A 15,737-nucleotide genomic window follows, 5' to 3' on the forward strand; every position below is an offset into this window, starting at 1 on the left:
GCTAAAACTGCCCTTGCTTTTCTTCCAGGAATTTGAAGTTAAACAAACTGTCTTCTCTCATTCACTGTTTTACCCACTTGTCTCCACTCGATTCCTCGGCTTTTTTGTTCGGAGAAAGAGGGTCTGAAAAGGGAAAGAACAGCGAAGCAAATGCTGAAATCCAATTCGCCATAATAATGAAAGACGAGCTATAAAATGGTGGGGCAAGAAGAGACGTTAGTCAGAAATTAAAATTGGTGGAAAGACCCAAAAGTTTCAAATATTTCAAAAATACGACATAACTTACAGAAACATGAAAGAAAAGTTGTAGACTCAAAAAAAACTATAGATTAATTGTGATGAGAAATAGCAGGCTTTTTTTTTGGCCAAAAATTGCATTTGGCCATTTTTCTCAAATATATGAATCATTTAGTCCTTTTAACCATGTTTTCCCCGTCGAAATAGTTGTCGGACTTGGCATATCGGTCGTGAACAGGCCTAAAGTCTCGATTTTTTTGGGCGACGAATTTAAGTTCGCTTTAAAACTCGATCCAACCAGCATTTTCAGTAGCCCAAAAGCGCATTAGCTGGCATAGGAACTCTCTCAAGCCTTCGGCTGGGGCCCAAAAAATTTCAAAAAAGAGAAACGAATTGAATGACAAGAATAAAAAAGATTCGATGAGAAAAGGCACTAAACAGATCAGACCCACATAAATAATTTAAGAGGATACTTCTGTCGGATAATAAAAAATTACATTGGAAGATTGGAATTCATCCCCTGAGAAATACTCCGTAATGTAATTGCACTTTTGGCAAGCAGAATATGAGGGGACAAAAATGAAAGGTGATTCAGAGGAAACAGAAGTTGTCGTTTTCCTGCTCCCCGCCGACAAAGTTTCTGGACAAATTAACAGCGACTTTAATCCTTTTTCTTATTTCACTTGAAAATACAATAGTCCATAAAGTCGAATGGCTCCGATAATCATGACGAAGACACCTTGTTTTTTTTTTTTCTGGTGACAACACGGGCGTAAAAACGTCACAGTGTAAGTTCGGCTTTTTTGGCTTACCAAAGGCAGGGCCTCCCCGAGCTCTGGATTATAGATTTCCTCATACATGCCATTAATAAGACGAAATTAAGAAATAAAAAATAAAAAAAAATCACAGCGTGAAATCAACCTTAAAATAAAGACGATACATGCTGCCACTAAGGGTGTGTTTGGGATCACGTTGGTGACCCCAAAAGTAACTTCTACACTGCAAAAAACAACTTCTGACTATTTTTCTTGTTTGGATCCACGATTGTCTGAAAAGTCCTTTTCTCTTCTATCGCACGGTGGAGCAGAAGCCACAAAAAGTAGCTTTTCTGGTGCATCACGGTGCGGCAACATCATGAGCCCCTTAAATTTGTTACTTACCCAAGTTGCCCTTCTACCCAAGGACAGGATGAAAATTAACAAACCTCTTTCTGCGAATGATTATGAGATGCTCTGTTTTTCTTCGCCAGAGAAGAAGCAAAAGAATCTTAGAGATACAATGGTGGGTCTGTGAAATTATAAGACGCTGAGGTGGGGAGAGGCTGTGAATGATTATTCATCTCCAAAGGATTTTGAGACGCTGAGGTTTGAGAGGGATTTTGAGATGCTGAGGTGGGGAGAGGCTGTGAATGATTATTGTTGCTGCCATCAAGGACGAATTGATAGAGGCAAGGTTGGGGAGGGGCGGAAAAGGCAGGCGGTGGAGTGAGGAGAATTGATTAGAGATTTTGGGGTTAAAAAAAACAAAAAGCCAGAACCTTCTTTATTTTCTGTTAAGGTATCTTTTTGTTTGTTATTTCATTATCTAAAATCTTATATTCAAATAAGTTAGTCCAAATATCTCTAATATCAAGGGATTATTCAAATATATCTGCATCATTGTATTTATTTTTATTATTTAAAATTTATATACATTTTTTATCCATTAAACATATCTAATTAAGTACTTTAGAGCTATTTTTATTTTTATAATTTGTTAATTTTAATATTTCTCTTAAAATTTTCGCATTATGTACATAATATATATATGTCATTTAATAAAATTTATGTCCTTTTCAGTCATTTTACATCTAAACTTATTTTTACATTTATCATCCAAACAAGTTTCAGCTTCTCAAACTGGCTTTTTTCTAAAACCCAATCCAAACATAAATCACATTATCCTATCTGACTTTTACTCAATCTGACTTCTGTAAAAGTCAGATTGAAAAAAAAGTTACTTCTCCACCGCTAATCCAAACACACCCTAAGTCGTTACTACCTGCAACCCTAAATATAAAAACTAATTTGTAGTAAATTAACTTTTATATTTAGCACGGGAAGTATTATTATTCAGAGACTTATAGGAAAATGAGTGGGCAGCCGGCACTCTCTATGACTCAATAAATGTTGATGCTGCCATGTTTTGTTTTATGAGTATAGACTATAGAGTACGTGATTGGAAAGATTCAAATATAACGGACATCGTCCATGTCTTTTGATATCGCTTTCGTTCGCCACCCTGTCGTCGTGACCAAAGCTGATGAGGACGCAGAACATTGTAAAACTAGACAAGTCGTTGTCAAATTATAAGCACAGAATTTCACGTGAACCATGGTCTCTAGGGAATACGCTTCGAGTTGAAATATATTATTTATTTTAGGAGTTACACCAAGGACAAAAAGAAAGGCAAGCCGAAGCCGGAACAGAAGGATTAGTTAGAACTTAAAATGATTTCTGATGAGCGCAGTCCAAATTAGGTCCCGTGTCCACGTTATACAATTTGGCATATCTTTGGAAGAACCCGATCCGATCATTCACTCTCGCGTCGTTAGGGATTCCACACTCCAATCCACCGTTGATTACGTTGGTCACCAACCCGTAGCCAGCCGTACGATTAGCTGCTATGTCAGCTTGTGCCGGCACATATTTGCCCACCATCACGTTGTGAGGAGAAGGTACCGGCTTTCGTTCCGTCATCCAAAACCACAGAGCCGTTTTTAAACGCTATCACAGAATTGTTGGCTACGATTTCGGGATTCCTCAGCCCATCAAATCCCAAAGCCTTCCCAGCTGGCCCGTAGTTAAAATTCCTGCAAATCAAAAGCTAAAATCAGTATACCTACATGAAAGCCAGAAAGTGGGGGGAAAAAAAGGCACGAACAAGCGAACGAACGGGCAATAATGCGCGCGCGCGCGGGGGCGCATACCAAGAGAGTTGAATGGGTCCTCTGCCATAGTAACTTTTGCCAGGGTAACAAGGCCATTGAGCGTTGGTGGAATCACAGTAATTACTTTGAGGTTTAATTTCTTCCTTGAAGCACAAGCCCCAGGCATAGGGTCCATCAGGGGCGGTGGCCCACCCACCAGTGGTCTCGTGGGAGATTTGACCAAGAAATGCAGCGATCTCACGCTTTCGCGTGGCTATATTGCCGGTGGTGCCAAATTCAGGGAAGCATTTGGCGGCAAGAATGAAAGACTCGTAGGTGTAAAAGTCTTTGGCAGGGCATGCAGAGTCATCTTTGTGGAGGAAGATGGTTTTAAAGAGCTTTTTGCTCACGAGAGATGAAATGGGACAGGGAGGATAACCCTCGGCTGCCAAGGAAGCAAAGCAGGAATAGAGTAGGAAGGCAGAGAAGACGAGGAAGAAGGAAGAAGCAGAGGAGAAGGAGGTTGCCATTTACTGATACAGAGTTGCAGACAGTGAAGGCGTGAACTATAGTTTCTGTGTGTGAATGAGAAGGAACCAGAAGGGGTTTTATAGAGATCAGAGGCTCATGTTGGAACAGGTAAATGTCAATAATTAAGCAAGAAGGAGACAGCACAAATTTTTTTCCCATTATCCTATGCTGCAAAAGACAGCAATGGGATGCTGGTTTGTGTTGTGAATGGATATAAATAAGTGGGAGTTGACTGGGTCGGAGCATTAAGGGAGCAAATGGGTGAGTGCAGCGTTGACGTGAGCCCAGGGGCACATGCAGCAGAGTGGAGATTTGAGTGTGGATCGGCCGGCGCGATCCAACATCACTGATTGGAGGAAAGGGTCAAATATTGGATCAAGAAAGGGGACATCATCGAGAGCTGATGGCAGTGACCATTATAGGAATAAACGATTCATCCTATTTGCTTCCAAATTGTTGCTCCTCATTCCTAGCAACTGGGTCCTTCAGATTTCCGGCTATATTTTGTAATATAAAAAAAATTAAATATTTGGGTTTTTTTTTTTGCCAGAAAAAAAAATATATTTGGCTACTTTGACTTATTAGGTGATGATTGACTGGGGTGGGGGGGGTGGGGGGATCTGACGGAGCGCAGTTGTAAGAAGTTGGCGAGGTGAGCCGAAGCAACAATACTCGGCTGATATGTAGGAGAATCGCGTAGATTCGAAAATAAATATATATATATTTATAGACACACACACACAATCACCAAAAAAGCAAGAAAATAAAAATACGCCATGATTTTGGGATACATGCCCTAACCTAAATATGACTGGAGTGGAATCGGGAATCTAATTTTGAGGGAGGACAGACGTGCAGGATAAGATCAAACACGAATTAAAGCAGAAGAAATAGGAAATGATACCCTCTTTCTTTCTTTCTTTTTTAACGGAGAATTAATTTAATAAAATCAAATTTAATATAGATAGCTTAGACCAATCGAGTAATAATCTAAACCCCGCGTTGTTCTCCCTAACACATGGGAAATCCCTGAGTTGCTTGAGATGCAAAATATTAATTAAATATACAATAATGAAACAATACGTGCGTGTGCATATATCATTAAAAAACTGATCCCATGGCCATATTTAGGGGGTGTTTGGATAGAAAACAAATCATGATTTCAGAAGTGCTTTTACAGATTACGAAGTAAATATGTGGAAGAGATTACCTCATTTTACAAAAAAGTACTTCTGAAATAATAGTTTTGGGTTTTTCAAACACCCTTTTAGTTCTCTTGCCCCTGCAAAAAGCAAGTATTGCAATGGACGGGACTAGTGGCGGCTGAATTAGAAATTAGAAAAGCATTCGTTATACTGAGTGGGGTTGACTTGACTTCAGCTGCACACTACTCCCACTTCCAGCACGCCGCTGTTGGACGCAAACCCATCCCGGACCCGGTCCCAAACTCAATCATAAAAATATATATATATATATAGGGAAAACTAATATAATGGTGCGTTTTATTAGATTTTTGAATCAAGTCCTTGTAATTTTTTTTCCTCCTTATTCAATTCTTATTATTTATTCAACTATTTTTGTTAGTCCTTTCGTTAGCATGAACCGTCAGTTTAAACGGATGAAGCACATAAAAGGACAGCATGATTCTACCACTTCTTCTCTCCCAGTTGCTTCTGCTCTCTCTATCTCCTGTCAAAATTACAAGAGAGAACGCTTTCATAAAAGACTCTCTCCTATTGAGAGCAAAATATTTTTCAAAGACAAACCGCTCAACTTATTATTCCTCGTTCACTTCCACTCTGAAACATTCCATTGTCATCTGTTTAATTTTCCTTGTCCATCTTTTCATAACTATGAACTTGCTCTCATCCTGAAACCTCTTCTCTGTCACTACCCATTATCTGCAAAATCCAAAACAATGAATAGCGAAAATCACAAACTACACATATTCTTCCTCCCACTCCCTAGTCATGGCCACATTATACCAATATAGTTGATATGGCTAGAATTTTTCACTGCAAGAGGTGTTAGATCCACCATTGTCAGCACCCCACTAACCCACCATTGCCACAAATTTTTAGGCTCTGTAAATACTCGCTTCTCTGTTGTTTTAGGGAAAGAATGAGTAGAGTGTGGAGGAAGAAGCATTGATGATGGAAATAAAAAGGTTGAAGAAAAATCAGAAAACGTTGGACAAAGAGCTTCAAGGGATGAATAGGAGATTGGAGACCATTGAGTCGTGGAGGATTCAAACGTCCTTTCTTGTATTTTGCCGGAGAAAGAGCAGAAGCAAGTGGGAGAGAAGGGGGGTTTCGATATCCTTTCTGTGCTCAATACAATGCCAAGGGTCGTGGCAGTGTTTATGTGGGTCCATCAAATACCCGAAAGTGCACAATATAAGCCAAAAACTAAAACGAGCGATTGAAAGATGGAGGGAGTTAAGGTGGATTTAGTATTTTGAAATTTTTTTTAGATATATTTAGTATTTTAAAATATTTTATAATATATCCAGCACTTTAAAATATTATTTTTGGGTGTGTTTGGTACTGTTAAATATTTTTTTGTACATCTAGCACTTTAGTGTATTTTTTTGGATACATCCAGTATTAGGACAAAAAAAAAATATTTTAGGTTACTGGACACATCTAAAAAATATTTCAGGATATTAGATGTATTACAAAATATTTTGAAATGTTGAATGTACTGGAGAAAAATACTTAAAGATACTGATTAACCGAACATAAAATTCTCTCAACGAGAAAATAAACAAATAAAGCAAAAAAAAGGACACAAGCAGCAAAAATGATGAAGGCCCATCAAATTGATGGATCCATCCTTCAATCTGGGACTTAAATATCTGCTTCTCCGGCCCGCCCTTCCATCCAACAGGGTTTGAGGGCTTTTGGACAAGGATCACCCTATGGTTGAGAGATAATGATATTACTTCCGATCCTTAATATAAGAACTGATTAATTAATTTGAGTAGATTAAGAAAATTAGTTAATTTAGTTATTTATAATAAATGTGTATTATTTCTTCTAAAATACACTTACTAATCAAGTGTCATTTGATGAAACATTTAATATGTGTAATTGTTATAATGACTACCTTGAAAAATATGGATAAATATGAGAAAAAAAATGGACTGAGATATTATATTTAGAACCAAAATAAAATTTAAACTAACTCTTATATTAAGGACTGGAAGTAATACTCATTATTAACATTAATACTACCAGGACAAGGATGGATGACCCCTGTGTGTTAGATTGGAGGGAATCCAACCTCCAACCAACACTTCCCTCTCCCTCGCTTCTCTCTATAAAATTCAACATATCGCTTCTCGTGTCTAATACAAGAGATCATGCCCGTTGCATTTTGTATCTATCATTTATCAGTATTTAATTCTTAATTTTAGAGATCAAAACAATATTTTTATTATATAAACACTGTCAAGGAAGAAGTCGCATGAAATGGTGGCCGCCGAATAGAGACAGGATCTTAATTAATAGTCACCCACTTGCTTTTAATTTCTTAGAAGTTATTGCATGCAATAAAACCACAAGACAAAGTTGTGTATTCAAAGACAAACTTTGCGAATAGTAAACAGTCATGGCTCTACCCTCTCATCGCCCTCTTTCTCAACGGGGTTGGGCCACACAATCTTTTTCCAAGTTCATGAGTTAATGGTGGTCCTGACTTCTAGGTCAAAAGTCGACGCCCTATGGTCCCTGCAAGCTAGTGCCAAAATAAGAAAATAATGGGTGCAAATTCTTCCAATCCCTTAATTTTCATTACTAATGACTTTTTTCCCCCAATCAATTAACGGACCATGAAAAAGCATCCCTTAGCTTTCATTTGGTTGATGATTTCCATGCATGGCCATGATTCTCGACTAGTGACCGTGACTGATTAACTTGGGATTTTTCTATTAATGTTTTTGCCGATACTTATTATATCGGCCCATTTCTCATCATATAACAATGTTTAACCTTGGTAAATTACAAAGCGCGATAAGTTTAATTAGTTTTGTATTCATTTCCTCCTTTAGCCTTGCAGCCGGATCAATAATGAATCAACGCATATGCTTCTCTGGATCTCCTGATCAACCTCTTGCACGCTCTTTCTTAACGCACCTCTTCATTACTATTTAACACCCGTCCTCTACAAATCGTGCACGCGTAAGAAAGACGTGAAATGAAATGAAAATTAACACGACTGTACTTTTCTCTGTTTTTTATTTGTGCCCCCCTTTTTTTATTCATGCATGTCAACATCAGAATCATATAGACCTAATAAATATATGGCATTAATTAAGAAATTAGTGAGTTTAATAAATGGAACTATAGGGTAGGCTGTGTATAGCGCGGGGCTTGAATCCAAGTAATCACTAGTTAATTAGGGAGAATCAATAGGATATTAATTAAAGGTGTAGAAAATAGTTTCGAAACTGTGAAAGGAATCATATATTTAATCTGGACAAAAGGGGGCAAAGCCGCAAAGCCGAGGGTCTAGCGTGTTTGCCCCGTCCTGTCCATGGCCGCGTTGGTTTACCTTTGTGATAAGTTGAATACGTACAGTCTGTGTGAAATGGGGTCTTCTGTCCGCCAAGTTATCTCCAGAGGGAGAAGAATATAAAAAGGAAATGAGCAACTTGACATTGACTTGCGGATGCGCGTATATGTGCGTCTTCACATGGAAAACGTCAGAGATCTCAAGTGAGGTAACTAACGTTAATTAATAAGGTGGGCCATGATTCTTAGCAATATATGTAATATCTTGCATGACAGGCTTCCACTATGCTATATATTTAGTGTGTGTCCTGAACCACGAGGGATAAGTCTCCATTGAAGAGCCAGCAGGGTGTAGATTGTGGACAGACACGTCCAACGTGATTGACTTCATTTTCCACTCTCTTTGACCAATTCAAATCATTCTGGTTTCAATTACACGACTGCACTGGCAGCTCTCCCGTCGTCAAGTTATGAGGCATGATATGGTTGTCACGTAGCCTGTTTTCCAAGGTTGCCGCGTCTTCTGTACTTATTTATGAATTCGATTTATATAAACTTTGTTTTGTTTTCAATCAAGGACTTTCAGCGACACAAATTAAAAATTAAGGTAGTTATTAACTCTCGTCCTTTATCCTAAGATAGAGGGGAATTAAGAAGGGCCGTTACTTAGGGCACCGGGGTAGGTATACATACGTTAGTCAGAGTCTGAATTTTGTATATATCTGAAAAGACGAGATAGATGAGACTCGGCTTTGAAAAAGGAGGTAACCAAACGCAACGGGATAATACTGATTACGCACAAGAACCAGAAAAGGGAAAAAACGATGATATAACAATACTTGATCTTCAATTATTTAAAGGCCATTCATATTCACCGTGCACACACACACACACACACGTGTTCATCATACACGAGGGCGTGAAATTTGAAAACAAGAGAAGATGTGAAGACCGATAAATGTGTCCATTGTTCACGAATGATTGATGGAACTCTTGTTCGATTTGTAATAATACTCGAGAGGACACGAAAACTGATAACTTCGTCAGTGTTACGGACGAGGGAAGATTTTTGCTGGAGTCTGAAACGAGGAACTGTCGTGGACGAATGATCCCGATGACGTTGTCGTCGGCTTCGAAGTCAGAGGGATTAGGTTTTCCAATCGAAGGGGCCCCACTGATTCTAACCCCTCGTCGGATTTTAGCCGTGCCGTCAGCCCCTTTGACCTCAGGTCTGCCAAACCACCCCCCGGGTTACGTAACAAAGAATAGTCAGTTTGTCACTGCTTCACTGTCAGGCACGAAAATGGACGACCGTTATTTTTAACGGCGACCCTCAAGTGTATATGGTAATAGAGTCCTCTCCTAATAATCTTCGCATCTCTGGCCTCACTGGCTTAACCATGACGTCAATCTTCCCACGAAATTAAAAACGGTTGGTCCTGAACTGAGAGTATTTTAAGTTTTATCTTCACTTTTTTTTTTCTTTTTTTTATAATTTAAAAACTGAGGGAACGTCCTTCAGGAGTCGGGGTGGCGTGGCGCATTTAAACCTTCTTGGCTCTTGCTGTGAACTGAGAAGGCTTAAATCAATTCAATTCAACCATTTCGCTACAGCTCTTCTCTTCTCACTGGAAATGGAAAACCAACGACGCCGCCGTGAATTGAGCTCCATTAGCTCCGGCGACTTTCTCCGGCAGAATTTAGATCCAATGAGCACCGACCCCACCGATCGTCCTATCATCAAAGAAATGGATTTCTTCTCTTCTGCTTCACCCGTTAAATCTTTTGAGACCAGAAATCACCAGCCCCAAGATCCCCACGACCGGATCAATCACGACGGATCATCAAGTGCTCCCTTACCTGATCGCCCCGTCAACGTAGGTTTTCTATTATATTTTGGGCATGCTTTCTCCTTCTGCTTTTTTTTTTTTTTTTTTGTTTGAGACATAGCTTTCTCCATTTCAATCTTTTGATTCTATCCAGTTTCCAATTTCCATCTCAATATTGAATCTCCTCCAAATAAAGATTTGAAAATAATTATCTGTCGTATATGTGGTCTATAGACTGGACTGAATTTGAACTGTGCAAGTCCTGGAATGCCAAGATCAGAAAAGGAGATGCTCAATACTGAACCAAGTGTGAGTCCGCCTCTTCATTCTTTCTCTGTTTGAAGACATATACGGACCCTCGCACAAACATATTCCATACTTATAGCATCAAAGTTAATTAATTCTGCGATATGTTCAGTCGTCAGTTTCTGAGCTATATATCTGCTTATTAATATTACTATTTTCAGTTGAGTGCACTTCAAGGGGAATTGCGGAGGCTGCATGAAGAGAATCAGAAGTTGAAAAATATGCTGGAACAGATCACGAAAAGCTATAACCAGCTGCAGGCACATCTGTTCATCGCTTTGTATGAACAAAAGGCTCAGGTAAATATTTAATCTGCTGTATATATGTCTATTATTCCTTTATAGCTCTTTCGTTTTAATCGTCCAGAGTCGGGGGTATTTTCAGAAGCAATCAATCTTTTTGGTTCTGAAGATATATAATCGATTTCAATAAGAAAGTAGTATCTGTTTCATCGCGTCTCTGTATGTGGTCCCTCCCCTCTCTCTCAGTAGAGAAATGGTAACGTGCATCAATTAAATTGGAAATCGTGCTAATCCTGGATACGATCCCAGGCAGTGGGTACCTTTATTTTCTTATTGAATTTTTCTGACCTGGATTTTACTTATTGAAATGATGCCTTGAAATTATGAATTTTTGTTATTATTACTTCGATGAAATAACGAAACAAGAACAGATCGAAACTAATAAGAATAAGCACATGACATGACTCAGTATTGACTCGGGCCCCGTCCTCCGATAAATTGATCCAGCACACAGGAAAAAGGGTTGAGACCCCCCATACGAATCAAAGTAGTGTGTACGTAGTTGTTTCTAGCAGCAACATGTGCAGCTGTTTTGTTATATTATAATTATAATACACAAACAATATCTGGTGGAAGTCAAACAGTAATTAAGGAGGTGGTACTTTATATAGTAATTTCAAATAATCTTTTTTAATGGCATTGAACAGAAGGTTGACGCAAATGGTATGTTGTCGGGACAAGAGAAAATATTGGACCCACGGGCGTCTACCAAATTACACGTCAACAATTCGGTTTCAGACGTCGATAAGACTGGAGAGCTTTCAGTCTCTCCTTCATCAAACAACGCGGAGGTAATGTCAAAGCAACGTGACCACCGCAGCTATCAGTCACCTAAACTTCACGGAAAGGAAGCAGCTTGTCCTGAAAATGTTTCCACGTCGCAAGATCTCAAAAGCGAAGAACCAAAGGCGGACATTCATTTCAGAAAAGCCAGGGTTTCCGTACGTGCAAGATCAGAAGCTCTTCTGGTAGTGTCCATCATTTCGAATACAATTCCCTCTCTGGGCAACGAAGCCAATATCTATAATATATTATTGAACGATTTCTATCTGTTTGTGGTTTACAGATTAGTGATGGATGTCAGTGGAGGAAATATGGTCAAAAAATGGCCAAAGGTAACCCTTGTCCTCGCGCCTACTATCGTTGTACCATGGCCGTTGGATGCCCCGTTCGTAAGCAGGTGATTAATGAAGGGTTTTCATAGCTATTCTTTCTTAAATCGTAGGCCTTTGTGATTCCCATCCCTTTACATTCGATTAATTATAGGTGCAGAGATGTGCGGAAGACAAGACGGTGCTGATAACAACGTATGAAGGGAATCACAACCACCCTCTCCCACCGGCGGCCACCGCGATGGCAAATACGACATCGGCAGCCGCAGCGATGCTTCTATCAGGTTCAACCGTGAACAGTGAAGCCTTAACAAATTCAGGTGGAGGGCACTTGTCTTCTATGCCCTACGCTTCAATGGCAACCCTATCAGCCTCTGGACCGTTCCCTACTATCACTTTGGACTTGACTCGGACCCCCAGAAGCGCGCAGCTTCACCGGTCACCGTCCAATGGGGTTACGTTTCCTCTACCGTTGCACGGTCACCCACTGCAGCAAATGGGGCAGTCTATGTTGTTTCCTCATCAGAAGCCACAGTTAGGGCAGCAACGAGAGCCTTCTATGGTGGAGACGATGAGTGCAGCCATTGCCTCCGATCCCAACTTCACTGCGGCGCTGGCGGCGGCAATCTCGTCTATCTTTGGGAGTAATGTGGATAGCGATGGTGGGAGTGGAAATGGAAATGCTATTCCCCTTCTTGGGATTCCTCCGTCGACTCAGCTTCCTCCGTCCTGCACTACATTCTCCACCAACTAGTATGCGCATTAGAACAAACAGGGGGCCTGATTTTTATATGTACAGATACAAGAGAGGAGTATAATGGCGCAACTTTATTATTTTTGAAAATAAAAGTTTACATGTAAGGAAAAGGTTATGACATATCATCAAGCTCTCAGTCTCACAGCTATACGAGGTACGTAATCCATGAAACGATTCGTGTCTATTCAATAATATTGCTACCTGATATTCTGATCTAATATTTGAGAAATATGTTTATCAATTAATAACTAGCTAACTAAAGATCTCAGCCAAAAATCCGTTTTCAAACTAAAAATACATTTCTGGTAAAAAAAAAAAAACTGAAAATACATTTAATTCCCGGTGTTTTCAAACCACATGAAACTTGCTCGGCCATTCATTAATGGAGAAGCGGCACCGCGGTGTGCGATAAACCCGGATGTGTTGCGCGCTGATAACGCGCGCATAGATCATCTTGGAGCCTTAGAGATTATTATTTTTTCTTTTAATTAAATATATCATGAAAATTCACGAGCACTGTATATACTTTGAAAACAATATATCAATTATAAAATCTTAAATCATTTTTCTGTCAGGTATGTGTTTATAATTATACTCATAAATTTATAAAAATTATGAATAATTTGCTACAATATAGTTTTATATACTACTATAATAATTACTTCGTTTTTGTGCAAGTAACTGGTATATGGCATTATCAATTAATTCATATTTGAGTATAATTTTGTTCCAAATGAGGTAACTCTCTTAAAATGATTTTTTCTCGTTGGCAAAATCTGAATCCATAACCTTATTTAAGAAGTATCTAGTCCCTTCTATTTAATCCAAATAGCAAAATAATTACTGTATCATCGTATATATGCAGGACGGATGTAATAAATGTAATCAAATTACATTTTCTTAGACACGTGATAATCATAGAGGGTCGAAAGTGTAATATTACCTCTGGTCTTTGACATGAGAATTAGGTTATTAATTTGGAGAGATTAAGAAAATTTTTAAGTTATTTATTTTTAACAAATGTGTATTAACTTTTTTAATCCAACATATCTGATCACATGCACTGAAATTATCTCTTAATTCCTTACAATTAATAAAAAAATTTGAAAAAAATTATAAATTTAAAAAACAAAATAAATTATTATTTTATATTTAGAATTAAATTTAATTTTTTAACTAGTTCTTATATTAAAAATCATAATAATCATTTGGTTTTACATTTCCTAGCAACCATCTGGGCCAACAACAAAGGGCCCATCATCAATGTGGCCCACATGACTCGGCAAGTCTGTCAAAGCGGCGAACCTCGTGTATTTTTTTTTGGGGTGGGGGGGGAACGAATGCATTCTTAGAATGGGCCCCACATATTCTATCTCGGGAGTCTTGATAAGCTCCAGAAAGCTCGTATCCGTTGGATCTGCTAACCCTTGGATAATAGAGCGCCGTTCAATTTCGAAAAAGCGAGCTGGTCGACCGTTGAGGCTGGGGTATTGCTCTCAAGTTTGAAGGTCATGACTTGACTTCTTCTTGAATGAATGAAGTAACTAAGCATATTTGCTTCAGAATCTGGGCTTGGATCTGATTATTTTCTCCAGATTTCACATAGATCATGAGACACCATGGCTGGCAGCGTCCTCTACACCCTCTACAGGTATCCCACTCCGTTCAGCTTTTTCTCTCTCGATTTAATCTTGAATCTCGCAGCCGGATTTCACTTCACAGAATACCAATTTTACTACCTGTAGCTGTAATTCATGGCATGTTGATGTAAAACGCAATTGTCTTTTTTGAACCTTTTGTGCTTTCTCAATGTAAACTTCTTTATTTGAATTGTCTTATTCCTGACCAAATGCCCGGTTGTGAAAAGCCGTGAATTTGAGCTAACGTTTGTGGCTGGAAATCTCGCAGTATGTGGGAATGGCAATTTACAGTTTCCTGGTCGCGGCCTTCTATACTTTCCTGGGGCTTTTCTTTGGAAATAGAACAGCGGAGATTGTGATGAACGTGATATATTCCTGTGTGGTAATTTACTGCACACAATTTCGGAAATGACCTTTATCTTTAACCTCAGTTTTGTTAGAACTCACATAAGACTCACCAACTGTTTTCTTTTTCCCCAGGCATTCTCCGTTATGCTTCTGTACATTAGGTGTACCGCAATTGATCCAACAGACAGAACCAGTTTTAGGAAGAAAAAAGTAAAGTCTAATGGAATTTCCAAGCTAAATTATGGGTTTATGCTGGGACAGATTATCATAAGATTTTTCAGAAGGCTTGAAAGGAAGATGCTTAGGACATTCATCAAGAGGAAGTACCTAGATCCGTGGAAGACAAGTACCCAAATGGAGCCTTTGCTCCCATTTCCACTTGTCATGAAAGATGATGCCATTGCACCCAATCTGAAAGACGATGACATCTCATTTTGCTTGCTTTGTGATTTTGAGGTTTTCCAATAACTCCTTGTTGTTCGTTTTTGAAAGCTTTCCCTAATCAAACAATTTTCATTAAAGCATTCCACGAAGTAAAACTTTTTTTTAATCTGTGTCTCAGGTGAAAAAGCACAGTAAGCACTGCAGGACATGCAACCGCTGCGTTGAAGGGTTTGACCATCATTGCAGAGTGAGTACTGGCATTTGTGAATTTCTATTTGTATGGAGGAGTAGTTCACACTTTGATTGTCGAGATATAATTGGTCTTCTTCTTCTTCTTCTTTTTCCCCTAGTGGTTGAATAACTGCGTCGGGAAGAGGAACTACACAGCATTCTTTCTTCTTATGATTTTCGTCCTGTTAATGGTCAGTGGTATAGTCTGTTTCTGTTTCAGATTAAACAATGTTTGAATTACATTGATAAAACTTCTCCTTCATCACCTGTCGCATTCACAGTTAATCATCGAAGGGGAAGTGCAATTGCTATATGTCAGGTGCTTTGCAGATAAGAATGGAATAGAAAAGGAGCTTGAGAGAGAGTTTCATGTAGAGTTTCCAAGAGGAGTTCTTGCACTATATGTGTAAGAGTCATCTGAATTTTTTTGGGGGTATTTTGGATTTTTCTACTAGAATTTCAAGTTAAATCGAACATTCCTTTTTAATTTTCTTGAACCCCTCGCAATGCTACAGGTTTGCTAGTTTACTGACAGCTTATAGTTCAGCAGCACTGGGACAACTTTTCTTCTTTCATCTGGTTCTGATACGAAAGGTGGTTTTCTTTCTTTAACTGAGTACTGACTCTCTAATAAGCTA

General features: G+C 38.9%; 3 protein-coding genes across 4 annotated transcripts; 2 read left to right on the forward strand and 1 right to left on the reverse strand.

Annotated features, from left to right (window-relative positions):
* Positions 1–2,709: 2,709 nt before the first annotated feature.
* Positions 2,710–3,675, reverse strand: LOC114728258 (chitinase 10-like). Its single transcript, XM_028915137.1, is given in 3 exon segments — positions 2,710–2,996; positions 2,998–3,088; positions 3,206–3,675. Coding segments are annotated over 3 exon segments (837 nt in total). The 3' UTR covers positions 2,710–2,720.
* Positions 3,676–9,713: 6,038 nt separating this feature from the next.
* Positions 9,714–12,667, forward strand: LOC114728255 (probable WRKY transcription factor 47). Of its 2 annotated transcripts, none has more exons than XM_028915133.1 (6): positions 9,714–10,067; positions 10,254–10,328; positions 10,487–10,624; positions 11,278–11,595; positions 11,694–11,807; positions 11,894–12,667. In XM_028915133.1, exons 1-6 carry the CDS (start codon positions 9,825–9,827, stop codon positions 12,491–12,493), a joined length of 1,488 nt encoding a protein of 495 aa, XP_028770966.1. In that variant the 5' UTR covers positions 9,714–9,824; the 3' UTR covers positions 12,494–12,667. The 2 variants fall into 2 exon arrangements, with proteins under 2 accessions (XP_028770966.1, XP_028770965.1); XM_028915132.1 differs by having other exon boundaries at positions 9,715–10,067; positions 11,275–11,595.
* A 1,289-nt stretch (positions 12,668–13,956) lies between these two features.
* On the forward strand, positions 13,957–15,678 carry LOC114728259 (protein S-acyltransferase 18-like; the record flags this gene model as incomplete). Its single annotated transcript, XM_028915138.1, has 7 exons — positions 13,957–14,147; positions 14,405–14,518; positions 14,617–14,940; positions 15,047–15,115; positions 15,219–15,290; positions 15,381–15,505; positions 15,615–15,678. Coding segments are annotated over exons 1-7 (810 nt in total), but the record flags the coding sequence as incomplete, so codon positions are not given.
* Between the last annotated feature and the right edge of the window lie 59 nt (positions 15,679–15,737).

This window comes from Neltuma alba, unplaced genomic scaffold, assembly GCF_004799145.2.
Source record: "Neltuma alba isolate B1F8T4 unplaced genomic scaffold, ASM479914v2 tig00012528_pilon, whole genome shotgun sequence".
NCBI lineage: Eukaryota > Viridiplantae > Streptophyta > Magnoliopsida > Fabales > Fabaceae > Neltuma > Neltuma alba.